This window comes from Amblyraja radiata, chromosome 38 (genome assembly GCF_010909765.2).
Source record: "Amblyraja radiata isolate CabotCenter1 chromosome 38, sAmbRad1.1.pri, whole genome shotgun sequence".
Classification (NCBI taxonomy): Eukaryota; Metazoa; Chordata; class Chondrichthyes; order Rajiformes; family Rajidae; genus Amblyraja; species Amblyraja radiata.
In genome coordinates, this window is record NC_045993.1 from 7186547 (window position 1) to 7213685 (window position 27139).

At 49.8% G+C, this 27139-nt stretch overlaps 1 protein-coding gene across 1 annotated transcript; it reads left to right on the forward strand.

Moving 5' to 3' along the window:
• Positions 1 to 11: 11 nt before the first annotated feature.
• On the forward strand, positions 12 to 27139 carry LOC116966791 (pleckstrin homology domain-containing family A member 7-like). Its single transcript, XM_033013130.1, has 14 exons — positions 12 to 107; positions 1600 to 1713; positions 3042 to 3110; positions 5284 to 5364; positions 6884 to 7033; positions 9115 to 9213; positions 11207 to 11315; positions 12880 to 13007; positions 14025 to 14198; positions 15300 to 15464; positions 17385 to 17663; positions 20201 to 20331; positions 22954 to 23084; positions 26057 to 27139. Exons 1-14 carry the CDS (start codon positions 12 to 14, stop codon positions 26248 to 26250), a joined length of 1920 nt encoding a protein of 639 aa, XP_032869021.1. The 3' UTR covers positions 26251 to 27139.

The following is a 27139-nucleotide window of genomic DNA, read 5'->3' on the forward strand; positions in this document are numbered from 1 at the left end:
TCGTCCCCTACATGAAGCAGCCTCCATCGTTCGCTGTTGGGTACCCACCGCATGCTCCGTCGATCAGCTCGCCCTGGGGAAGTGCTCTGAGACTGTCGGCAGCAGCGGTAAGTTCCAGCGGTGGTTCGAACCGACCTCCGAGTCCAGGGACGGGGAGACTGACAGACCACGCGGAGCCCAAAACAGGACAGATACTCCCCTACCCCCTCCCCCTGGAGAGACTCCCCTTTCCCCTCCCCTCCCCCTCCTCCTGGAGCCCAGTGACTGGGTAACCACAGGGGGGGTCGGCGGTGTATGAGCTGAATGACTGTGACCCCTGGGGGCAGAGACTGTGGGTTCTGTGACCCCCCCCCCCCAGCTTTGGGGACCACATTACCTGTTGCCTGCAGTATAAGAGCACATGGGCAAGAAAGCACCCTTTACCTCCTTAGCAGGCTAAAGAAATTGCAGAGAGCTGCGGACGCGGCCCAGACTATCACACAAACTGACCTTGTAGGAAGGAACTGCAGATGCTGGTTTAAGTCGAAGATAGGCACAAAGTGCTGGAGTAACTCAGCGGGACAGGCAGCATCTCTGGATGGAAGGAATGGGTGACGATTTGGGTCGAGACCCATTGGGTCCTGTTTTCACGCCTTACACTTCTTCATCTATACACGTCCTTATCTCTGCACCGCCCACTCCCCTGACATTAGTCTGAAGAAGGGTCTCGACCCGAAACGTCACCCATTCCTTCTCTCCGGAGATGCTGCCTGTCCCGCTGAGTTACTCCAGCATTTTGTGTCTATCTTCCACACAAACCAACCTCCCTTCCACTGACTCCATCTACAGTTCACGCTGCTTCGGCAAGGCGACCTGCATAATCATGGACCAGTTTCTCTTCTCCCCTCTCCTGACTGACCGGTTAGCACGCAACAAAAAGCTTGTCACTGTATCTCGGTACGTGTGCCAATAATACATTAATAATAGGCTAAAGGGCTGGTCAAATTGGGAAGAGAGAGGTAGGGGCAACTTGCCCACACGGGCCAACATGTCCCAGCTACACTAGTCCCAACTGCTTACGTTTGGTCCATATCTCTCCAAATGTGTCCTGTTCATGTACCTGTTTAAGAAGGAACTGCAGATGCTGAAAAATCGAGGGTAGACAAGAATGCTGGAGAAACTCAGCGGGTGAGGCAGCATCTATGGAGCGAAGGAAATAGGCGAGGTTTCGGGTCGAAACCCTTCTTCAGACTGATGTGAGGGCGGGAGGAACAAAGGAAGAGGGGGAGACAGAGGGCTGAGGGAGAGCTGAGAAGGGGAGGAGAAAGTAAGGACTCCCTGAAATTAGAGAAGTCAATGTTCATACCGCTGGGGTGCAAACTGCCCAAGCGAAATATGAGGTGCTGCTCCTCCTTTCTTTCTCCTGCCACCCTCCTCCCCCCCCCCCCCTCACATCAGTCTGAAGAAGGGTCTCGACCCGAAACATCACCTATTCCTTCGCTCCATAGATGCTGCCTCACCCGCTGAGTTTCTCCAGCATTTTTGTCTACCTCCTGTTCATGTACCTTTCTGCTTTCTCTTGCCAAGTTTCCTCTAACTCTCTCTCTTTCCCTTCTACAGGGAAGCTGTTCCAGCTTCATCCAGCTCCCCCCTCGACCTCCCACCTCGCCTCGGGCCGGCTTCGTTCCTGTGCTGCCCGCGGTCCGGAGACTCTCCCTCGCCCCCTCCGTCAATGTAATCACGGTGCCGGGGCAAACCAGGGGAACGGGGAGGGACGGGCCCGGGAAGGGAGGAGGGTCAGTGGGGAGGGGGGCGACTGTGAGGGAGCGGGGCTGAGGGGAGTGGGAGGGAGGAAGAAAGAGAATGGGAGGGGGAGAGTGGAAGGGAAGAGCAGGGAGAGAGTAGAAATGAGGGGAGAGTGGAACAGGCAGGAGAGTAGGGGGGGAGGGGGGCAACGGGATGGGGTGAGCAGGAGGGTGGTGAAGATGGGAGAAGGTTAGGGAGGGGGAACGTAGAATGGAAGAGGAGGGGAGAGTAGAGCAGAAATGAGGGGAAAGTGTGAGAAGCGGAGTGGGCAGGTGGGAGGGGATTGGGAGTGGGGTGAAAACGGGTGTCAAAATGGGGAGTACATTTTCTAATGGTTCTAGAACTGCTGCCTTTATTCGGGACGTTTCTAGACTGAGAGGAAAGAGACACACACGTGGGTGGGATGGGGGGTGGTTGGGGCTGGGAGGGGTGCAGGGTTAAGGCAGGAAGCTTGTTCCAAACCAAGATAATAATAATAATAATAAATTTTATTTAATGGGCGCCTTTCAGACATCTCAAGGACACCTTACATAGTAATCGGAATAACATATAATCGGAACATAACAAGTAATAAAGACATCACAGAGACACAAATTAAAAAACAGAACTCAATCCAAAAACAGAAAATCAAAAACACAGTGTGAAGATGACCTCGGGCAGAGTTTCTGGGGGTGGGCAGAGCGTTGGGTGGAGCAGTGGAAATACGCTGAGTAAAAGGACACAAAGTGCTGGAGTAACTCAGCAGGGTCAGTCAGGCGTGCAGAACTTTACATAGGTGACGCTTTGGGTCGAGTCTGAAGAAGGGTCTCAACCTGACCATGTTCTCCAGAGACGCTGCCTGACCTGCTGAGATACTCCAGCACTTTGTGTCCTTTTGTGTATTAACCTGCAAAATCTTCATGTTTCCACAAAACACTGAACAACATTAGTCACCAGTTGTTAAAGAAAGAACTGCAGATGCTGGCAAAAATCGAAGGTAGACAAAAAATGCTGGCGAAACTCAGCGGGTGAGGCAGCATCTATGGAGCGAAGGTCTGAAGAAGGGTCTCGACCCGAAACGTCGCCTATTCCTTCGCTCCATAGATGCTGCCTCACCCGCTGAGTTTCTCCAGCATTTTTGTCTACCTAATATTCCTCACCAGAGTAACCATGTGTTTGGACAATGTGGAGAGTCTCAGGGTTATTGTGTGTGGTTCATTGGGAGTGGTCAGGTGTGAGTGGTCGGACACTAACATTCACTCACTCTCTCTGTGCAGGGAGGTGCTGTCGATATCTACCCGGAATTTACAGCGGAACCCATTAAAATGGCTGAGAGTGAAGTTGATGTAAGTCTGGTTTTCAGCCTCTCGGATTATCCTATAGTTTAGTTTAGAGATTCAGCGCGGAAACAGGCCCTTCGGCCCATCAGGCCCGTGCCGACCAGAGTTCCCCGCACATTAACACCACCCTACACACACTAGGGACAGTTTTTACATCCACCAAGCCAATTTACCTACATACTTGTGCGTCTTTGGAGTGTGCAAGGAAACTGAAGATCTCGGAGGGGTGGGAGATTGCAACCTTCACGTGGTCCACCATGTTTCGACGAATGTAATCAACCTGGCGTGCACAAACAGAAGATCAAACAGAACAAGTTGTCTTACAACTCTGGGCTGTGCATGCCATACGCAAGAAGAAGAAGAAGAAGAAGATCTCGGAGAAAACCCTCGCAGGTCACAGGGAGAGCGTACAAACTCCGTACAGACAGCACCCGTAGTCGGGATTGAACCCAGGTCTCCGGCGCTGCGTTCCTGTAGGTCAACAACTCTACCGCTGCGCCACCGTGACGGCCCAAAAAAATATCCGTAGACCTCCACAGCCTTCTGTTGTAAAGAATTCCACAAATTCACCACCCTTTGACGAAATAAATTCCTCATCATCTCCTTCCTAAAGGAACGTCCTTTAATTCTGAGGCTGTGACCTCTAGTCCTAGACTAGTGGAAACATCCTATCCTCGTCCACTCTGCTTTAAAGATATTCATTGACTTGGCTGTTGTCGAATTGGGCCGAAGGGCCTGTTTCCACACTGTGTGATTCTAAGCGCTGTAAGGCAGCAACTCGACCACTGCGCCACTGTGACCGACAATCTTTTATTCCTCTACAAAATGTCTTGGTTGATTGAAAGATACAGCATGGAAACAGAGTCTCTGGCCCACCGAGTCCACGCCATCCATCAATCACCCGTCCACACTACCTGTTTTCACACCTTACACTTCCTTATCTATGTATCTCCCTCTCCCCTGACATCAGTCTGAAGAAGGGTCTCGACTCGAAATGTTACCCATTCCTTCTCCAGAGATGCTGCCTGTCCCGCTGAGTTGCTCCAGCACTTTGTGTCTATCTATCTGTCTGTCTGTCTGTCTGTCTGTCTGTCTGTCTGTCTGTCTGTCTGTCTGTCTGTCTGTCTGTCTGTCTGTCTGTCTGTCTGTCTGTTTTCCCATCCAATCCCTGCACATCAGGGGCAATTTACAGAGGCCAATTAACCTATAAAACCACCCGTCTTTGGGATGCAGGAGGAAACCGGATCACCTGTGGAAATCCACACAGTTGTGTGAAGAACATGCAGACTCCACACAGACAGCAACTAAGGTCAGGATCAGAATGGTGTCTGTGGCGCTGAGAGGCAGTGGGTTTACCAGCTGCACCACTATGCTAAACCCAACTCTTTACATCAGCTCTTAAGATAAATAAAACTATTTCAAGAACCGTTCTCAGATTCAACAGGCACAGGGCAGTGCCATAATCTGGAGTGGAGCTCCTTTCTCGCTGTCCCAGAGGAAGCAGAATATAGCTGAGATACAAAGTAAAACACCACCCCATCAAACACTCCCAGGGCAGGGACAATGTGGGCTGGATACAGAGTAAAGCTTACTCTTCAATGTCCCTTCAAACATTCCCAGATTGTGGAAGACTAATGTTATACACAGAGTAAAAGTCCCCCTGCACTATCCCATCAACCACTGTAGGGCAGGAACAGCATGTCCTCTCCAGAGATGCTGCCTGTCCCGCTGAGTTAAATACAAAGTGAAGTTCTCTCTTGTTTAAGAAGGAACTGCAGATGCTGGAAAATCGAAGGTAGACAAAAATGCTGGAGAAACTCAGCGGGCGAGGCAGCGTCTATGGAGCGAAGGAATAGGTGACGTTTCGGGGCCTCGACCCGAAACGTCACCTATTCCTTCGTTCCATAGACGCTGCCTCACCCGCTGAGTTTCTCCAGCATTTTTGTCTACCTGAGGTTCTCTCTTCACTGTCGTATCAAACACTCCCAGGGCAAGGGCAAAATGGGTTCGCACCCTTCTACACTATCACTTCAAACTCACCCAAGGCAGGGCACCACGGGCTAGACACCCTCTACACTATCCTATCATGCTCTTAATGATAAGGGCAGTGTGGGTTGGATGGTTATGCATGTTCTTCAGTTGTTGTTTGGATCTGATGATCCCTGCGTTGTCTCCTCAGGTGCTGTTGACCAGGTTGTGCGGGCAGGACAGAGTTCTCCAGGGACTTGTGGCCGAAGCAACTCCACTCAAGATAGAGAAGGTAAGTCAAAAATACCAGCAACTGATGCTCTCCCCTCCCAATCCACCAAACCAAATTCCCCTCACTTCTTCCTTCCTTCCCTCACGGACAGAGCAGAGTCTAAATGAGACTTCTGCCCTGATTAGTTTGGTTTAGAGATACAGCGGGGAAACAGGCCCTTCGGCCCTCTGGGTCCTCTCTGACTAGCACTCCCCGTGCACTGGCACTGTCCTACACACTAGGGACAATTTACAATTGTTACCGAACTACAAACCTGCGCGTCTTTGGAGTGTGGGAGGAAACTGCAGCACCCGATGAAAACCCAACCCACACATTCACAGGGACAGCACCCGTGGACAGCATCGAACGCTGGTCTCTGGCGCTGTAAGGCAGCAACTCAACCGCTGCGCCACCGTGCCTCCCGAATGATAGTCAGTGTCCTCTCACTTCCCTATTGTGTGAATTCAGTGCCGATGAAACTTCACTCCATATATTTCGATATTTCACTCCAATGTTCAGGCAAAGGTTTCTACCGCCTGCTCTGGAAACGGGACTTGTGGCTGCATTTGGGCCAAAGCGGGTGTCTGTAAGGGCCGTATCTATAGGAGCAGGGGTGGGGGAGATGCTTAGGGAAGGAATTCAAGACATGAACGCATTGGCGACGAGACTCTACCTCTGCACACTGCCCCATCAAACACTGCCCCAAATGAGGGCGCAACTACATTCAAGGAGCCCAGGGATTGTGGAGGGGATGGGACTGAAATTGCAGGGAGAGGGTGGGGAGGGTGGTTTCAGCAGTGCAAGCGGGGGACGTAGAGGAAATGACACAAGTGTAGGTGTTGGAGGATGCTCAGGGAAGAGGTTCTACGAGGGTTGGAGATGGGGGAGGGAGGGCCAGAGGTAAGGAGGAAATACAGCGAGGAAATAGGCCCTTCGCAACAGTTTGCTCTCACCGATCTGTGGGGGGTAGAGATTACAGAGGGACAGAAGGCAGTAGAAGCTGGCGGAGGTTAAAAGTAAAAGGGTGCACAAGCTGGAGGGAGCTATGGAAGGATAACTGAAAGGGCTGGAGAGGGTTATAGATGGAGGGGGCGGGGGATAGGAGCAAAATTAGGCCATTCGGCCCATCAAGTCTACTCTGCCATTCAATCATGGCTGATCGATCTATCCCTCTCAATCCCATTCTCCTGCCTTCTCCCCATAACCCATGACACCCGTACTAATTAAGTCTGTCTGTAGAAGGGTTTTGGCCCGAAACGTTGCATATTTCCTTCGCTCCATAGATGCTGCCTCACCCACTGAGTTTCTCCAGCATTTTTGGTCTACCTTCAATTTTCCAGCATCTGCAGTTCCTTCTTGAACAAGAATCCATCCGTCTCTGCCTTAAAAATACCCACTGACTTGGCCAGAGGGGAGGGGCGTGGGAACTGGGGGAGGTTGCAGCAGAGGGAATTTACTGAGGAGGTTTGACAGGGGAGGTCTACCCGACACAGGCCAAGGGTTGCAGCGAGCGTTGATGTGCACTCTGGTCTCTCTCTAGGACAAGCTGGAGGGAGCTCTGGAAGTGACCCGTGGCCAGTTGGCGGAGTTTGGAGGGCAGCAGAGCATCGGGAAGAGGTTACTGTGGCAGCAGCAGATTCTGCAGGAGGAGCTGATCCAGACCCGGGCCAGGCTCTGCGACTTCTCTATGGTAAGTGTGCGCACATCGCCTCACTCACCGGTAGAACGGAGTGGTGGTGGGTGACGCATCTATGCGTGTCACCAGGAAGAGGAATCCAGGCGAAACATCTTACAATATACTTGGTGCCACCCTTGAAGAATCCAAACAAACCAAGTATCTTGGCATCAAATTGCAGAATGATCTGCGTTGGAATGGTCAGACTCATCATGCAACGGTGAAAGCAACAGGTGTCCTAAACCTTCTGAGGCGCAACTTTCATCATTGTTCAACCTGTCAAGGAGAAGCTATACTTCACCCTCGTTAGACCTCATTTGGACTACGCAGTTGCAGCATGGGACCCATACACAAATAAAAACATTTCTTCCATCCAACGTGTCCAAAGACAGGCAGCTCGATTTGTTACTAACACCTATGAGAGAGAAGCGAGTGTCACCAAACTTCTGAATTCTCTGGGGTGGAACCCTCTCCGAGACAGACGTGAAGCTCACCGTTTGAACCGTTTTTACAAAATGTTAAATGGTCAGATCAACATAGACTGCAAGACCTACACCAAACCCAAACCAATTAGGAGCAGACGAGGGCATTCGATCCAATTTGTGATCCCAGCTACAAAGACAGATGTGTACAGCAATTTGTTCTTCCCCCCGCACAATTAAAGCATGCATGAAATAATCTCCACCCAACTATAGTTACCCAACCAGATGCAACTAAATTTAAAGTAGCTCTTTCTTCCCAATAACCCTTTCTGGCTTAAGCCCTCCCTCCACCACCTCCAGTTTAAATTCCAGTTGGAATATTTTGGTGGACCAAGAAACCAAGAACCAAAAATCTCGGAGCGGCCGCAGTTCCCCGGCGCCCGGCTCAGTGTTGGAGGGAGACTCCCCTCAGAATCCAAGACCCACACCAAGTGCTGGTTGGAATTGGGTGCCCGCCTTCAATCCCCTACCCCCAGCTGGAGATTGAAAGAAGACCCCTTGTCCACCATCTCAATGGCTCCATGGTGCTTTATTGTCACATGCGCACCGCACAGTGAAATTCTCTCAGCATAGATCACACATGCACCACTCGCCATATTTTGGCGCCATTTACAAAGAGTCCAAAGTCCAGTCCAGGCGCTGGATGTATTGGAGCGGCTCCCGATCCAGGCGAGCCCCAGGCTGCTGTAGGGCCTCCTGCATCACCCTTGACCGGCTCGGCCCACCAACCGACGGGCCCCCTCCACGCCCGACCACCTTTGTGGACGAGGGCTCCAGAGAGAACTGGCACTTTCAGTACCATGGTAAATGTAACCGAATCGTTCCTTGTCATTCTTTTATCTTAGTTCAGAGATACAGCGTGGAAAAATAGGCACTTTGGCCCACCAAGTGCCCATTTATCAAATGCCTTTTAACAGTCCATATAAACAGCTTCCACCTCCATTTTACCGTCCGGGCAGGTTGAACATGTCTGTGGAAATGTTCATGTCCCCATCTCCCTGCTCACACCCACCCCGACTCTAACGATGCTGAACCTTGCACTAAACGTTATTCCCCCTTATCATGTATCTATACACTGCAAGGCAAAAATCCTATAGCGGAGCAAGATAGACCACTCCTTCTAAATGCAATGGGCTGACGTGTAGTACGCAACGGAGCGGAACGTGGGCCTTTTTTTTCATCCATTTCAGTAACCGGACCCGACCCGACCCGCAGTGTAATCATTGTGGGGGAACAGTTTGTGTTAATAAATTATAATTCTGAAAATGAGGAGACGATTTTTACCAAAGAACTTTGATTTTTACAAGGATGTATCTGTAACCGGCTTCCGTCTCTGCACTAGTATCTTTTCTCCGCTATGGGATCTTTGGTGCGGAGACGGAAGCTGGTTACGGAAATGGGGCCGAAAATTACCCGTGAATCTGCCCATGACCGTACTACATCTTTTTCGTCGAGTGGGCTATCTTGCTCGCTAGAGGATCTTTGCTGCAAGGGGTTGATTGTAATCGTGTATCGTCTCCCTGCTGACTGGTTAGCACGCAACTAACAGCTTTTCACTGTACCTCAGTGCACGTGACACTAAACTAAACTGAACTCATTTCCACTCTGGGACAGGAAATGGAGCAGGCTTGGAGCGAGTACGAGTTCCTGGAGGAGGAGCTGGAGTGTCTCCGAGCCCCCCGAGAGCTGATGAGCCGTTGTGGGGACCCCCAGGTACGACACACACGCATGCTGCTCACTTCCCGTCACGCCTCGTTTGTTGATGGAGCCGGCATGTCTCTTCTGTGTGGGCGGTGTTTTAGACCGACGATAGATGCAAAAATGCTGGAGTAACTCAGCGGGACAGGCAGCATCTGTGGAGAGAAGGAACGGGTGACGTTTCAGGTGGAGAACCTTTCTGTGTCCGGTTCACAGATCCCTCCACAGTGTAGAAAGGCAGCGGCACCACCTCACAATCTGCAGTCAGTTCTGGCCATTGCCATCACTTGGTCTGTTGAACTGAAGTTTTAGAGATACAGCATGGAAACAGTTCCTTCAGCCCACCGAGGATCGCCTTGCGCAAACTACCCATCTACTAGTTCAATCTTGCACACTAGGGCCAACTTACAAAAGCCGCATGACTGCAATGTGGGAGGAAACCTAGAGCACCCGGAGAAAACCCACGCGGTCACAGGGAGAAGGAACCAGACTGATTCCTGGGATGTCAGGACTTTCATATGAAGAAAGACTGGATAGACTTTCTAGAATCTAGAAAGACTCGCTAGAATTTAGAAGATTGAGGGGGGATCTTATAGAAACTTACAAAATTCTTAAGGGGTTGGACAGGCTAGATGCAGGAAGATTATTCCCGTAATGTTGGGGAAGTCCAGAATAAGGGGTCACAGTTTAAGGATAAGGGGGAAATCCTTTAGGACCGAGATGAGGAAAACATTTTTCACACAGAGAGTGGTGAATCTCTGGAACTCTCTGCCACAGAAGGTAGTTGAGGCCACAGTTCATTGGCTATATTTAAGAGGGAGTTAGATGTGGCCCTTGTGGCTAAAGGGATCAGGGGGTATGGAGAGAAGGCAGGTACAGGATACTAAGTTGGATGATCAGCCATGATCATATTGAATGGCGGTGCAGGTTCGAAGGGCCGAATGGCCTACTCCTGCACCTATTTTCTATGTTTCTATGTATAAACCCCGTGGTCAGGATTGAACCCGGGTCTCTGACACTGTGAGTCAGCAACTCTACCGCTGCGCCACCATGCAGTCCTGGTTCAATCACCAAGTTCAGGGAATAGACAAACAGAGCTGCATTCTCACAAAGACACTGATGTAACGACTTGCATTCAGCCACCTCATACAGAATCATACAGCATAGGAACAGGCCCTTCAGCCCTCTCTCTCCAGGCTGACCATCAAGTATCTCTCTCTCTACTGATCCTGTGTACTCTCATGTTCAGACGCACTCGGATACAAACAGGCATATACACACAAAAGCATATATGCATGAGCAAAGACACGCACATAAACGTATGTATTAGCAAAGACACACAGGCAGAGTTGGCCAGGCACCTTGTGTGGAATTCATTGCCACATATGGCTGTGGATGCCAAGACAATGGATAGTTTTAAGGTGGAAATTGACGGAATCTTGATTAGTGCGGGTGCCAGGAGTTATGGGGAGATGGCAGGAGAATGTGGTTGAGAGGGAAAGATAAATCAGCCATGATTGAATGGTGGAGTAGACTTGATGGGCCGAACAGCCTAACTCTGCTCCTAGAACAATGACATGATAAGAAATCTCTGGTTATCAGGTCACCTTGGGTCTTGGACAATGGTTCTGGGATGTGATTAGCAGTTAAAAATAAATGAATTTGATTTATAAGTTTCTAATAGAGGAAAATGATTGCAATTGCAGCTCTATAAAAATGTAGTCAATGTAATAAAAAAGAACTGCAGATGCTAGTTTATACCAAAGCTAGACACAAAATCCTCATGAGCAGAATTAGGCCATTCGGCCCATTAAATGCTGGCGTAACTCAACAGGTCAGGCAGCATGTTGTCCAATTGAGTGTTGATTGGAATGAATCCATATTGGCATTGAGTGGTGGGTGTGAATGGATTGTGGTGATTGCTGGATCTGGGTTGGTGATTGTGGTGGGATCACGGGGGGGGGGGGGGCTCTGGACGGACGCAGTGACAACGGCTGTGTTTCTCCAGGAGCGAGCAGCAGCCCAGCGGGACCTCTGGATGATGCAGGACGTGATGCTGGGTCTCCGCAACAACAAAAACAACTTCCACGTCGCAATAGAGTCGACCAGGCACCCAGGTAACAGTGAGAACAGTTGATCGCTGCAGTCCCCCCTCTCCCCCCTCACTGGGTCACACACACACACACACACACACACACACACACACACACACACACACACACACACACACACACACACACACACACACACACACACACACACACACACACACACACACACACACACACACATGGACCCTACTGGGGGATGGGTCTCACACACACACACACACACACACACACACACACACACACACACACACACACACACACACACACACACACACACACACACTCACTCACTCACCCTCACTGGGGGACGGGTCTCTCACACACTCACACACTCACACACTCACACACTCACACACACACACACTCACACACTCACACACTCACACACACACACACACACTCACACACACACACACACACACACACTCACACACACTCACACACACACACACACACTCACACACTCACACACTCACACACACACACACACACACACTCACACACACACACACACACACACACACACACACCACACACACACACACACACACACTGACTCACACGGATTCCTGGATATCTGTATCATGTATTAATTATATTTCTGAAACCGTTGTGCTTGTATCACGCTGGTAGTGATGCCCATTGTGGTATGAGGGTGCACAAGAGCCTGACTTGGAGTGGAGTACAGACTCTATAGACTCTGGCACACAGCAGGGACATAGACACTGACCTGAATCATGATAGAACCTAGAATAGTTTGCATTTAATACTAGAACACAGGACATTGAAAAGTACAGGGACAGGCCCTTCGGCCCACAATATCTGTGCGGAACATGACGCTAAGCTAAACTAATGTCATCTGTGTGCACATGATCCATGTTGCTCCATTCTATGTATCTGTGATGTACATATCTAAAAATCTCTGGAATGCCACTATCGTATCTGCCTCCACCAGCACCTCAGGCATCTACCACCCATTGTGTTTTTTTAACAAAGCCCAGTCCATCTCCTTTAAACGTTGCCGCTTTCACCGTAAACCCACGCCTCTAGTCTTTGACTTGACTTCTTTAGTCAGAGGGGGGTGAATCTGTGGAATTCATTGCCACGGAGGGCTGTGGAGGCCAAGTCAATGGATATGTTTAAGGCGTAGATTGATAGATTCTTGATTAGTACGGCTGTCGGGGGTTATGGGGAGAAGGCAGGAGAATGGGGTTGAGAGGGAGAGATAGATCAGCCATGATTGAATGGCGGCGTTGACTTGATTGGCCGAATGGCCTAATTCTGCACCTATGACCTATGAACTTTTCCACCCTTGAAAACAAAGGTTCTGATTGTCTACCCTATCTATGCCTCTCGTAATACAGTACCTATACCCTGAAGTACCAATGCTTTAAATTGCTGTAGATAGACACAAAGTGCTGGAGTAACTCAGCTGACAGCCAGCTTCTCTGAAGAAAAAGGCCAAACCCTTAGTTACCAATGTTGTGTCTATTCTGTTGCTTTCCCTCGAGTGGGAATGATTTTATGCGTGGTGGGATTTACACAATGCTCTGCCTTTCCCTGTCTCCAGCCATGGCATTTGCCGTGTCTCCGATCCTCGACCATCACTCCCTGCTGCCAGTGGACTCCCGCCAAAGTCTGTCGCCGCTGCCATCTCCTGGCTCGAGGCAGCCAATGGCCCACTACGGGCCTCTCCTGGTGAGTGGGATCATGCAGCTGGAAGAAATGCACCCCTTTTAGCAAACCTTTCCTTCACCACTTACAGGTGTGGCGTATTGACAATGCTTTGTCCAAGAAGATAGGTGGGAGCCTGTTGGATTGGTGTTTCCTTCTTGATTAGGCAGGGTTTCTGGGGTTATGGGTGTCAAGGGTTACGGGGAGAAGGCAAGAGAATGGGGTTGAGAGGGAAAGATAGATCAGCCATGACTGAATGGCGGAGTAGACTTGATGGGCCGAATGGCCTAATTCTGCTCCTATAATTTATGAACAGGTGTGATTGGAAGAAAAATGATGGTAAGAATAGGGTTAAGGACAGTAGGCATAAAGTCACCATGGAGATATGTAGAGAGGTGGATAGTGGCGTTGGAGATTACAAAATGATAGCTAGGAATGGTGGCACGGTGGTGCAGCGGTAGAGTTGCTGCCTCACGGCGCCAGAGACTCCGGTTTGGTCCTGACTATGGGTGCTGTCTGTACGGAGTTTGTACGTTCTCCCCGTGACGTGCGTGGGTTTTCTCCGGGTGTTCCAGTTTTCCTCCCACACTCCAAGGACGGACAGGTTTGTAGGTGAATTGGCTCGGTGAAATTGGTGTGTAAGATGGTGTTAATGTACAGGGTTCGCTGGTCAGCGCGGACTCGATGGGCCGATGGGCCTGTTTCCGCGCTGTATCCCTGAGCTAAACTAAAGGATGGATAGTCGTGGAAGAGAGGTTAGTATGTGGAACAGTAGGGGGCTGACGGGCCGATGGGGTCAGAGCATTGAGAATGGGATGAGTAGGGTGGGGATAATGGGGAGGAGATTGCAGATAGTGGGGGGGGGGACAATGGGGGGGAGATGGCGGGCAGGCGGAGACAATGGTAAGGAATGTTGGGTGGGAAAATTGGTGGATCGGATGCGGATGGTGGGAAGAAGATGGCACCTGGGATAAGATAGGGGGCGAGCCAGAGATGCTGTCCCTAATTCCTTTCTTTATTGTTCCTTGGGGCACGCTGCAGGGAGTGGAGGATGCCCCATGTCGGCCACCCCTCCCCCAGGTGCCGTATCATGACGAGCGTACCTCTGTCCGCGTGGAGACTGAAGCGGCATCACCGGTAGCCCAGAGGGAACAGAAGCACCAGGATCAGGGCGATCTCCAGCCTGAACCCTCCGTGACAAACGGACAATGCAAGGTAACACCTATAACCATATAACATATAACAATTACAGCACGGAAACAGGCCATCTCGGCCCTACAAGTCCGTGCCGAACAACTTTATTCCCTTAGTCCCACCTGCCTGCACTCATACCATAACCCTCCATTCCCTTCTCATCCATATGCCTATCCAATTTATTTTTAAATGATACCAACGAACCTGCCGCCACCACTTCCACTGGAAGCTCATTCCACACCGCTACCACTCTCTGCATCACAATCAAAGAGAGACACAAAAAGCTGGAGTAACTCGGCGCGTCAGACAGCATCGCTCAAGAAACGGAATAGGTGATCTTTCGGGTCGAGACCCTTCTCCAGAGATGTTGCCGGACCCGTTGAGTTATTCCAGCGTTTTGTGTCTATCTTCGGACTAAACCAGCATCTGCAGTTACTTCCTATGCATTACAACCATCTCCTGTGCCCAATTCCATTTTGAAGGTACCTATGGAATCTGTTTCCATCACCCTCTCAGGCCCCACGCTCAACAAGTCACTGCATGAATGGATATCTCATCCCCTCCCTCTGTTGCTGGTCCCCTTCTGTCTGTGAGTCTCAAGCACCAATCCCCTTGCCGCTGGGAACGCATTTCCCCCAAACTCTCAGTTTAGTTTAGTTTAGAGATACAGTTCGATCACAGGCCCTTCGGCCCAACGAGTCCTCGGTGACCAGCGATCCCTGCACACTAACACTATTCTACACACACACTTGGTATAATTTGCACTTATACCAAGCCAATTAACCTACCAACCTGTACGCCATTGGAGTGTGGGTGGAAACCGGAGCACCTGGAGAAAACCCACACAGGTCACGGGGAGAACGTACAAACTCGGTACAGACAGCACCTATAGTCAGGATCGAACCCGGGTCTCTGGCGCTGTGAGGCAGCGATTCTACCGCCTTGGTGGCTTTGGGACAACAATCCCGGAAACTCCGCTGGAATAATATTTGTTGCTTATCATTTTACAAAACAAGTGGAGAAGTAACAATTTTTTTTTGCCACAGATGTCTAAGATGCTTAAAAGCTAAGAGTGTGACTTGAAACGTTTAACTGTGCCATGATCTGTCGTTAAATCATCAGGAGCAACTGGAGTTGACCGTCGGGGGTCCAGGGAGGAGACCGAGGATGAGCGCGGAGGAGCAGATGGAGAGGATGAAGCGACACCTCCAAGCCCAGAGCCAGGACAGGGACAGAACCAGGACAGCCAGGGCAGCCCAGAGGAGCGTTGTGGTGTCACCAGCTTTGGTGGGTGCAGTCCAGCCTATCCCCATCACTGTAGGGTGGCCACATCCAGTCCCTGCTGGCACAGGTGGTGCCCGTCCCACTGAGATGACCATCTCCTTCTTCCCAATAACCAAAGGTTCAGCTGGCAGAGCTGTGTAGGAAGGAACTACAGATGCGGGTTTAAACCGAAGATAGACACAAAATGCTGGCCTCACTCACCTTAATCCTGTGCCCTCTGGTTCTTGATCCCCCTACTCTGGGTAAAAGGCTGTGCACTTACCCTGTCCCTTGCTGCAGCTTAACAGGCTCGTTAACATAGTAACGCACATGAATATATAATAATCAATACTAAAGTAAATTAATAGCCATTATACTAGGTAGCCATGAGAATGCAACTAAGGACACGGTCTATAGAAGATCATAGATGTTGAGGTAGTGGTTGGTGCTGAGCCGTGTGCAAGAGCCTGATGGTTGATAGAGGGAAGATGTTTAGACTCTGTTATGAGATAATATCCCGAATTTTCTATGTTCCATTCCAATGGTCATGGAAACATAGAAACATAGAAAATAGGTGCAGGAGTAGGCCATTCGGCCCTTCGAGCCTGCACTGCCATTCAATATGATCATGGCTGATCATCCAACTCAGTATCCCGTACCTGCCTTCTCTCCATACCCTCTGATCCCCTTAGCCACAAGGGCCACATCTAACTCCCTCTTAAATATAGCCAATGAACTGGCCTCGACTACCCTCTGTGGCAGAGAGTTCCAGAGATTCACCACTGTGTGAAAAAAGTTCTTCTCATCTCGGTTTTAAAGGATTTCCCCCTTATCCTTAAACTGTGAAGGTCAGTGCCTTTGGAGAATGCTGGAAGCTATCTGAGTTTAGCTATTAGTTTAGTTTCGCGTGGAAGCAGGTCCTTCGTCCCGCCAAGTCTGCGCCGACCAGCGATCCCCACTCACACTTAACATTATGTGAAGGAGCAGGCAGTAGAATGGGGTCAGGAGGGAGAGATAGATCAGCCATGATTGAATGGCGGAGTAGACTTGATGGGCCAAATGGCCTAATTCTGCTCCTGTCACTTATGACCTTATGAACACCATCCTACACACTAGGGATAATTTACCTTTTGTTTTTAACCAAAGCCAATTAACCTACAAACCTGTACGTCTTTGGAGTGCAGGAGGAAACTGGAGCTTCCAGAGATAATCCATGCAGGTCACAGGGACAACATACAAACTCCGTACAGACAGCACCCGTAGTCGGGATCGAACCCAGGTCTCTGGCGCTGTAAGGCAGCAACTAACCACCACGCCGAGTGTTTGCTCTGAAGAAAATTGTGACGAATTGAAAACATGACCCTGTGTGCCTTTGTTTTGAAGTTTGTTAACCTAGAATAAGACAGTTAGGGATAGCCTGATGAGGACGTATGTACTTTCCCCCTGTTGTGGGAAAGTTGTTGTCAAACTTGAAAGGGTTCAGAGAAGATTTACCAGGATGTTGCCAGGACTCGAGGGTCTGAGCGAACGGGAGTTGAGCAGGCGAGGATATTATTCCTTGGAATGCAGGACAATCTTATAGAAGTCGACAAGATCATGAGAGGGATAGATCGCAAAAGTGCACAGAGAAGGGGAATTGAGAAGCAGAGGACATAGGTTTAAGGTGAGGGGGGAAAGATTTCATGGGAAACTGAGGGGTAACTTTTTACACAAAGGGTGTTGGGTGTATGGAAGAAGCTGCCAGAGGAGATGGTTGAGGCTGGGACGATCGCAACATTTAAGAAATATTTAGATACATGGATAGGATTGCTTTGGTGGGATATAGGCCAAAAGCAGGCAGGTGGGACTACTGTAGATGGGACATGTTGGTCGGCATGGGCAAGTTGGGGCAGAGGGCCAGTTCCCATGCTGTATGACTCTGTGAATCTTCTGTTCAATTAACAGAGGGGACCAGTGACGGAGCAGAAGTCGGGGACTCCAGGATCCCACCCAGGGATCTTTCTGGGCAAAAGGCAACAGACCAGCCATTTATCGTGGTCCCCGCTCACTACCAGCACAGTGGCCTCACAAACCAGCTCCACTGTCAGGGCACAGGCCGCAGCAACGGAGGCACCCGGCGTACCGAGCGTGGTCACGTCAAGCAAGCTGGTGACAAAGATACTGCCACCTCCCGCAAGGGTGGAGAACCAGGCGAGAGAAAACAACCGCTTGGTCAGGAAAGAGGTGAGAGTATTCATAGAAACATAGAAAATAGGTGCAGGAGTAGGCCATTCGGCCCTTCGAGCCTGCAACGCCATTCAATATGATCATGGCTGATCATCCAACTCAGTATCCCATCCCTGCCTTCTCTCCATACCCCCTGATCCCTTTAGCCACAAGGGCCACATCTAACTCCCTCTTAAATATAGCCAATGAACTGTGGCCTCAACTACCTTCTGTGGCAGAGAATTCCAGAGATTCACCACTCTCTGTGTAAAAAATGATTTTCTCATCTCGGTCCTAAAAGACTTCCCCCTTATCCTTAAACTGTGACCCCCCTAGTTCTGGACTTCCCCAACATCGGGAACAATCTTCCTGCATCTAGCCTGTCCAACCCCTTAAGAATTTTGTAGGTTTCAATAAGATCCCCCCTCAATCTTCTGAATTCTAGCGAGTACAAGCCGAGTCTATCCAGTCTTTCTTCATATGAAAGTCCTGCCATCCCAGGAATCAGTCTGGTGAACCTTCTCTGTACTCCCTCTATGGCAAGAATGTATTTCCTCAGATTAGGAGACCAAAACTGTACGCAATACTCCAGGTGTGGTCTCACCAAGACCCCGTACAACTGCAGTAGAACCTCCCTGCTCTTATACTCAAATCCTTTTGCTATGAATGGTAACATACCATTCGCTTTCTTCACTGCCTGCTGCACCTGCATGCCTGCTTTCAATGACTGGTGTACCATGACACCCACGTCTCGTTGCATCTCCCCTTTTCCTAATCGGCCACCATTCAGACCACATCCCCGAGCCCGTTCCCCAGCCCGACCAGATCAGGAAGCTCTCATCTGAGGCTTCAGCCACAACACAAGTTCCCGATGTTGGGGGAGTCCAGAACCAGGGGCCACAGTTTAAGAATAAGGGGTAAGCCATTTAGAACGGAGACGAGGAAACACTTTTTCTCACAGAGAATGGTGAGTCTGTGTAATTCTCTGCCTCAGAGGGCGGTGGAGGCCGGTTCTCTGGATGCTTTCAAGAGAGAGCTAGATAGGGCTCTTAACCATAGCGGAGTCAGGGGGATATGGGGAGAAGGCAGGAACGGGGTACTGATTGGGGATGATCAGCCGTGATCACATTGAATGGTCCATTTTTATCAGCATATGACAGTCCCGCCATCCCGGGATTATGGTGTTGAAGGTGGAGCTATAGTCGATAGCTTCTCAGAAATCTATCCTCATTGGCTGTGCTATCTCCCCCTGGTGGTTAAGGTCCACTCTCAGCTGCATGGTTGCTCCCAGTTTGTTCCTCACTCCAACTCGGGCGGTCTTGTGAAAACATCAGCCTTCCTGACAGCTGGAACCGCAACTCCTGAAAAATCCTGTCACGGAATGCTGAGTTGCTACTCCTACGAGACATGTTTCAATTATGAAATCTTACTCCCACTTATCTGCCCCTCTCCTCAATTCCTTGATTCTTTGTGCTAACGTTAACCAATAAGCACTGCTGGAGACACAAAGAACTGTAGATGCTGGTTTACAAAAAAAGGCATGAAGTGCTGGAGTAACTCAGCGGCTCAGGCAGAATCTCTGGAGATCACTGATAAGTAACGTTTCACTTCGGGAACCTTCAGGCTCTGGAGAAGGATCCCGACCCGAAACGTCACCCACGCATGTTCTCCAGGGAGGCTGCCTGACCCGCTGAGTTACTTTTACTAAGCACCGTTGAATGACTTTATTTGTTTACGGCCATGTGCAGCGGCAGGTCTGGTTCGCCACTGTGAGAAGATAAGAGAGTATTTTGGAATCTTTGTCAGCGTGGCGACTCTTTGCAAGGAGGACAATCCCTGGGCGACTGCCTAGGTCAGGGGTCGGCAACCTACGGCCCAGGGGCCGGATCCGGCCCGTAACCCGAAATCATCCGGCCCGCAGGCGTATTTTTTTTCAATTAGTTTTCGCGACCTGGGAACTGTAGAAAGTCCTGGGGACGCGAGCTGATCTGGGAACTGCAGCTAGTCCCGGGGCACACAGACGACCTGGGCAATACAGCCAGTCCCAGGGCAGGTGAGCCGATCTGGGAACTGCAGAAAACAAATTGAAAAACACTTGAAAACGAATGCGAAAAAAACCACCAAGTGTCACGCTACGGTGGCCCACCATCCTCCCCCAGGCACGGGTCCTGGCCCCAATGCAGAACAAGGTTGCCGACCCCTGGCCTTGGTGAAGCCTGCTGTATGGTTTTATCGAATTTTATGCAAAAACACAGAATTTCACTGTACATGTGACAATAACTTTTCATTCATGTTTTAGTTCTGTTTCCCACGTTTACCAGCCCCTCATATCCCCCGTTTATCGTTGCCTCCTCTCCTCTCCGAGTCAGCTTCCCGGCCCACCTGTTTGTAACAGTGGGAGGGATAAGAGTGAGTGGGACTGAGTGAGTGTGAGAAAGGATAAGAATGGGTGTACAAGTGTTTTAATAGAGTGAACACGTGTGCGTGTGGCCGCACTGATCTTCACACTGAGTGTCCGTACACACCCACCCACCAGATGCAACTTTTGTTTTCAGTGTAAACCCAGTCAAGTCACATTGACGTCACGCTACAATGATGTGGGCCCTGACCCACCCTTCAGCCCAGGGCAACTGCAAGAGAAGCAAAGAACACCGGAGGAGGTGAAGACTGTGATCACCAAGCCCAGGTGAGGAGCGCTGCAGTGGAGGAGGCTGTTCAGCCCTTCGTGCGATGTCCTAACCCTTTGAAACAACCCAATAGCCGCTCCCAAATTTCCATCCCTTCCCCACAACCCTGTTTCCCAAGAATATGTCCAATGCCTCTTTGAAACCTATTACTGAACCTGCTTCCTCTTCCCCTAACACTCGCTGCTGCAAGGAGGACAATCCCTGGGTCTCTCCACCGTTCCTTGATCATCGCTGCTGGCTTTGATTTGTTCTTTTCATACCTCTAATTTCCCTCTCCCCTGCCTGACTCGGTCTGAAGAAGGGTCTCGACCCGAAACGTCACCTATTCCTTTTCTCCGGAGATGTTGGCTGGCCCGCTCTTCAACGTCGATGCCAAGCTCAGTTCAATGCAAGGCCATGGATCAAACTAAAGCCCAGTGTTAATCAACGCCCTCTATAACCCTTTGTTTAACTGTTGGTGCCCAAATGCCAATGGACCTCTGGCTTGGGATGAGAGTTGATGCTGGTCATTTCACTTGTTCAGTTCCAAGTCAAGCAGCTTGTTCTGACCCTTGATGTGCACCAGACCACTCCCTTGCTTCATTAGAGTCATAGAACACTGAAACAGGCCCTCTGGCCAAATGTTCACGCCAACCAAAATACTAATCGACCCAAATCCCTCTAAACCTTTCCTATCCATGTACCTACCCATGTGTTTTTAATACTTCCAACATAGTTTAGATGCTAGACACAAAATCCTGGAGAAACTCAGCGGGTCAGGCAGCATCTCTGGAGAAAAGGAATAGGTGACGTTTCGGGTCTGTGGAGGCCGGTTCTCTGGATGCTTTCAAGAGAGAGCTAGATAGGGCTCTTAAAAATAGCGGAGTCAGGGGATATGGGGAGAAGGCAGGAACGGGGTACTGATTGGGGATGATCAGCCATGATCACATTGAATGGCGGTGCTGGCTCGAAGGGCCAAATGGCCTACTCCTGCACCTATTGTCTATTGGGTGGAGACCCTTCTTAAGAAGTGGTCTGAAGAAGGGCCTTGACCCGATTCCTTTTCTCCAGAGATGCTGTCTGACCCGCTGAGTTACTCCAGCATTTTGTGTCTATCTTTGGTTTAAATCAACTTTAGTTCCTTCATACACATGGTTTAGATGTTGTTGATTTCAGGCAGAATCCACTGTCTGTCTGTGTCTCCTCACCTGCTCTGATCAACAGAAATAAATGACTCTGCCCCTAATCTGATGGGCAATTTACCATCCCAGTCTGGCCTTCAAGGGAGCCTTGGCATTATTAGTAGCTCACCATCAGGCTTGCCTGCTGAGTGCCCGGGCCACACATCAGACCCTTCCAGAGAATCACCAGGGACTTCCTGATGCTGCTTTGCTTCAAAGCACATTGGCACAGCAGTAGAGTTGCTGCCTTACAGCGCCTGAGACCCGGGTTTGATCCTGATCTCGGGTGCTCTCTGTACCTTCTCCCTGTAACCTGTGTGGGTTTTCTCCGGGTGCTCCAGTTTCGTCCCCACACTCCAAAGACGTACATCCAACCAGGCTTTGATAAAATTATAAATCATCCCTAGGATGGTGTTAGTGGGCGGGGATCGCTGGCCGGCGCGGACTCGGTGGGCTGAAGGGCCTGTGCCTACACTGTATATCCAAAGACCTCTAATTGCTTAACCCTGCCTACTTGGAGACTCACACTCTCAATAGTTAGATGTTCCTGAGTTAGAGTAGCGTTTGTACCCATTATCATTGAGAATCAGAGTGGGGTTAATGTTCTGGACATGTGGGGTCGGTCAATGTGCTCGTTACGAGTGATGTTTATAGGTTTTAGGTATATTTTTGTCACCTGTACCGGAATATAGTGGATATAGTTTGTTTTGCAAGCTATCCAATCAGCTCAGATAACGCCATTCGGTCTCCTAATCTGAGGAAAGACGTTCTTGCCGTAGAGGCAGTACAGAGGAGGTTCACCAGACTGATTCCTGGGATGTCAGGATGGCAGGAAGATTGTTCCCGATGTTGGGGAAGTCCAGAACAAGGGGGTCACACAGTTTAAGGATAAGGGGGAAATCTTTTAGGACCGAGATGAGAAAAACATTTTTCACACAGAGAGTGGTGAATCTCTGGAATTCTCTGCCACAGAAGGTAGTTGAGGCCAGTTCATTGGCTATATTTAAGAGGGAGTTAGATGTGGCCCTTGTGGCTAAAGGGATCAGGGGGTATGGAGAGAAGGCAGATACAGGATACTGAGTTGGATGATCAGCCATGATCATATTGATTGGCGGTGCAGGCTCGAAGGGCCAAATGGCCTACTCCTGCACCTATTTTCTATGTTTCTATGTTTCTATTGATAAATACAATCAAGTCAAACTCTAAAGAGCAAAGGGGAAGATACAGAGTGCAAAATATAGTTCTCAGCATTGTAGTGCAACGGTCCCAGAGAGAAATGAATGTTTCCTCTACACATCAATTGGATTATGCCCCCTGTAAGGTGGACTGAGTGGCAGGTTAGATTGTCCTGAGCATTCCTCTTACCCCCAGCTCCAACCCTGACCTGCCCTTGGAATATTTCCTGCCCCTTTCCAGAGAGGAGCCCGCGTCCTGCCCCTGACTATCTCTTTGTGATTTTAGTCCCCGTGTCGAGGGCAGCTGGTCCCCCCCTGACCGATCCACACACCCGGCAGAAGGAGAGAGGCATCGGATTGTTAGCCTGTCCTTCGCACTCGCCACTGAAGCCTGCCAACGCAGACAGATCATGGCAGGTAAAAGGCACAGAACTAACACGCAAACTCACCAGCTTCTGCTCACTGGCTTCTGGTAACCGGCCTTGCACTAACCGGCTACTAGTTACTGGTTTCCCCTCTGATTAACTTTTGTTAAACTCCAATAACCAGCTTTAGTTTCTGCTAACCGGTTTCAACTAACCAATTTCTGTTAACTGGTAGTGTGTAAGAAGGAACTGCAGATGCTGGCACAAAAATAACTCAGCGGGTCAGGCAGCATCTCTGGAGAAAAGGAACAGGTGATGTTTCGGGTCGAGACCCCAAAAGTCACCTATTCCTTTTCTCCAGAGATGCTGCCTGACCCGCTGAGTTACTCCAGCTTTTTGTGTCTATCTTTTGTTAACTGGTGTCTTGTAATCAGCATTTAAGGAGGAACTGCAGATGCTGGAAAATCGAAGGCAGATAAAAGTGCTGGAGAAACTCAGCGGGTGCAGCAGCATCTATGGAGCGAAGGAAATAGGCAACGTTTCGGCACGAAACGTTGCCTATTTCCTTCGCTCCATAGATGCTGCTGCACCCGCTGAGTTTCTCCAGCACTTTTGTCTACCCTCTTGTAATCAGCATCTGTTAATCGGCATCTACGGACTGGGTTTCCACTCATTTATATTGCACCCATGTGTTTCTGGGCCAATACAGCCCATCACACCCACAGCCCACTGTAACAGAGCGCATGGCAACACAAGCGACAAGTTCCTAGATGTACTAGAAGCTATTCTCTGGAAATCACATTTTGGAATGTGAGAATGTCTCGTGTGTCTGGTTTAATTTACGGTGTTTACAGTCAGCTTCTGCGATCCTTGTACTGCAAAGTGAACACAAAGACAGCCTGTTCCGAGCGTTGGTTGATGAATGAATGAGGCCATAAAAGAGTCGTCGGTTTATTACACCAGAGAAGGGCACAAGCCCGTCTTTGCCCATTGCCCCCGGAGAGTGCAGTATGAACTGCTCGCCCTGTTCCAATCCATCCTGTTCATTAATAAAGGTGAATTATTGGCCCGAATGCGCTTCAATGATCAACACGTTGCTGATCTGGATTTTGGCCAAGGAAGTCCCCAATTATTAATCACAAATACATCACTGGGAAGTGAAGTCAACCTTGCCTGCGTAAACCACTTGCAGTGCAACCTACAAGGAGAGTAATGCCCCTGTCCCACTTAGGAAACCTGAACGGAAACCTCTGGAGACTTTGCGCCCCACCCAAGGTTTCCGTGCGGTTCCCGGAGGTTTTTTGTCAGTCTCCCTACCTGCTTCCACTACCTGCAACCTCCGGCAACCACCTGCAACCTCCGGGAACCGCACGGAAACCTTGGGTGGGGCGCAAAGTCTCCAGAGGTTTCCGTTCAGGTTTCCTAAGTGGGACAGGGGCATTAGACACAGGCTGAACGCACACACACACACACACACACACACACACACACACACACACACACACACACACACACACACACACACACACACACACACACACACACACACACACACACACACACACACACACACACACACACACACACACACACACACACACACCTGTCCTAGCAGGGGCAACATTGACTAAAGGTCTCTCTGCACTGTCTGCCCACTCCCTCATACACTCCCTAGAACTGTGCCAGCATGTGTGTGATACAGAGACTATTATCTGACCCTGTAGCCTGGACCCATAATTGACTGAGTCCTACCCAGGGCCCCTGTTGAAGCAGACTTCCGCAGCTTTGGCCATTGAATCTGAACGTTCCCATTCTGTTCTTAAAACTCCATCTGGTTCACACTGTAAAAATAATTTGTGGAGAGGAGGAATGGTTGACGTTTCGGGGTCGAGAGCCTTCTTCAGACTGATGTCAGGGGATGGGGCGGGACAAAGATAGAATGTTTTGTGACTTCAGATAGCCTTTGCTTTCTCTCTCCATCCCCACCCCCTTCCCAGTTCTCCCACTAGTCTTACTGTCTCCGACCACATTCTATCCTTGATCCGCCATCAGTCTGAAGAAGGATCTCGACCTGAAACGTCGCCCATTCCTTGATTCTTGGTTCTTGGTTTCTTGGTCCTCCAAAATATTCCAAATGGAATTTAAACTGGAGGTGGTGGAGGGAAGACTTAAGCCAGAAAGGGTTTTTGGGAAGAAAGAGCTACCTTAAATTTAGTTGCATCTGGTTGGGTAACTATAGTAGGGTGAAGATTATTCCATGCTTTAATTGTGCGGGGGAAGAACAAATTGCTGTACACATCTGTCTTGGTAGCTGGAATCCTTCTCTCCAAAGATGCTGCATCACCCACTGAGTTACTCCAGCATTTTGTATCTACCTTCGATTTAAACCAGCATCTGCTGTTCTTTCTTACACAAAGGGGAAATAATTTGCTGCCTTTACCTAATGTGGCCAACCTGTCCTCGAGACCCACACAATGTGGTCGATTCTGAATGGGGTTCAAATTGGCCAGCAAGTCACTAAAGATAGACACAAAATGCTGGAGTAACCCAGTGGGCAGGCAGCATCTCTGGATGCCGGAAGGAATATGTTTCGGGTCGAGAGCCTTCTTCAGACTGAGAGGCAAGGGAGAGGGAAACGAGAGATAAGGAAGGGTAAGGTGTGAAAATGAGAGATCAAAGGGGATGAAGCTCAATGAATATGTAGAATAGATCTCGTGGAGTATATGTCGCTAAATATAGGATAGAATGTAAGAGAGGGTGATGATAGGATAAGTATAGAAGGTACACAAAAATGCTGGAGAATCTCAGCGGGTGCAGCAGCATCTGTGGAGCGAAGGAAATAGGCAACGTTTCGGGCCGAAACCCTTCTTCAGACGAAGGAAAACACTGGATGGGTCTGGAGGGGTGTGAATGGGAGCAGAACAATCTGTTGGATTTGGTTTGGGAAGTGGTGCAGGGACGGTTCAATCTTGCTGATTTCCTCATTTAACCCAACGTGAAGCATGTGCCTCTGGTTCCTTTCAGCTAAAACCCTAGCCGAGCTGGAGAAGTGGGACGAGGTGAAAACCAGTGAGAGGGCGAAGGACAGAAGGCGGCCAGACGATGGCGACTCGGTGGTGAAGCTGGACAGAAACCTCCCTGCTTTATCGGGACACAGAGTGGCAGCCAATGCAAACTCAGGGTATCGTCAAGAATTGGACAATTCAAATTCAGGATAGGCGTCCCCTGTCTCGGAGCCAAATGACAACAGGGAAGGGAGCAACCAATGTTCTGGAAGACAAAGAACCCCCACCGACCCCAAGACTAATGTATGAGTGGGGGCAGGATCTCACCTTGGGAGAAGGTGACAACTCTGCTGCCAGTCTGAACCCCAGAGGCAGTTCAACAGGCAGGTTGTTAAATAACCTCAGTTCCGTGGTGGTGGTAGATTGCTGTCTTGGTCTGGAGCAACTGGTTGGAGAGATCGTGGCAAACAAGACAGCGAGTAGCCAGACTGCCCAATAATGGGGCAGCCTGTGAGATCTGTTAAGACCAACTCCCCTCACTCAATCTCCTAGCGACTCATTGAATCTCCAAGACCATGCTCCTCGTTGCTCACTTAGGTATATCCACCCCATCTCAGTCAGAAGGTAACATCTGGTAGGTAACCTCTGCCAGTGAAGGACTCCTGCCTTGGGGGGGGGGGGGGGGCTTGGCTGCAGAACAAAGACTGGAGGGATTGAAGCGACCTAGCTTGTCCTTGGAATCAAACTGAGATTTCACTGTTGCTTCTGATCAGTTTCCCACCTCACACGTTGATGAAGGATCAGCCCAGATTGCAGAGCGGGTCTGGTGATCTGACCATTGTTAGGTTCGTGGTATCAGAGTCTGCATCTGGGGAGGGTCTTTACCTGCTCAGTTGCTGGGTTAAAATGTCGGACATCTATTTGACCACCCTAGAGATTCATTCTCCCACCCTGAACTCCCCCGTCCAGTGACTCCCTACATATGGGGCTCATTACCTTTAACTCTCCGCCCCACATTATGTATCACTAACCCTTCACCTTGGACAGTTCAGAGATGTGCTGGAGGATCAGCCTTGATCCCCGTAGACAAAACTATGCAGAG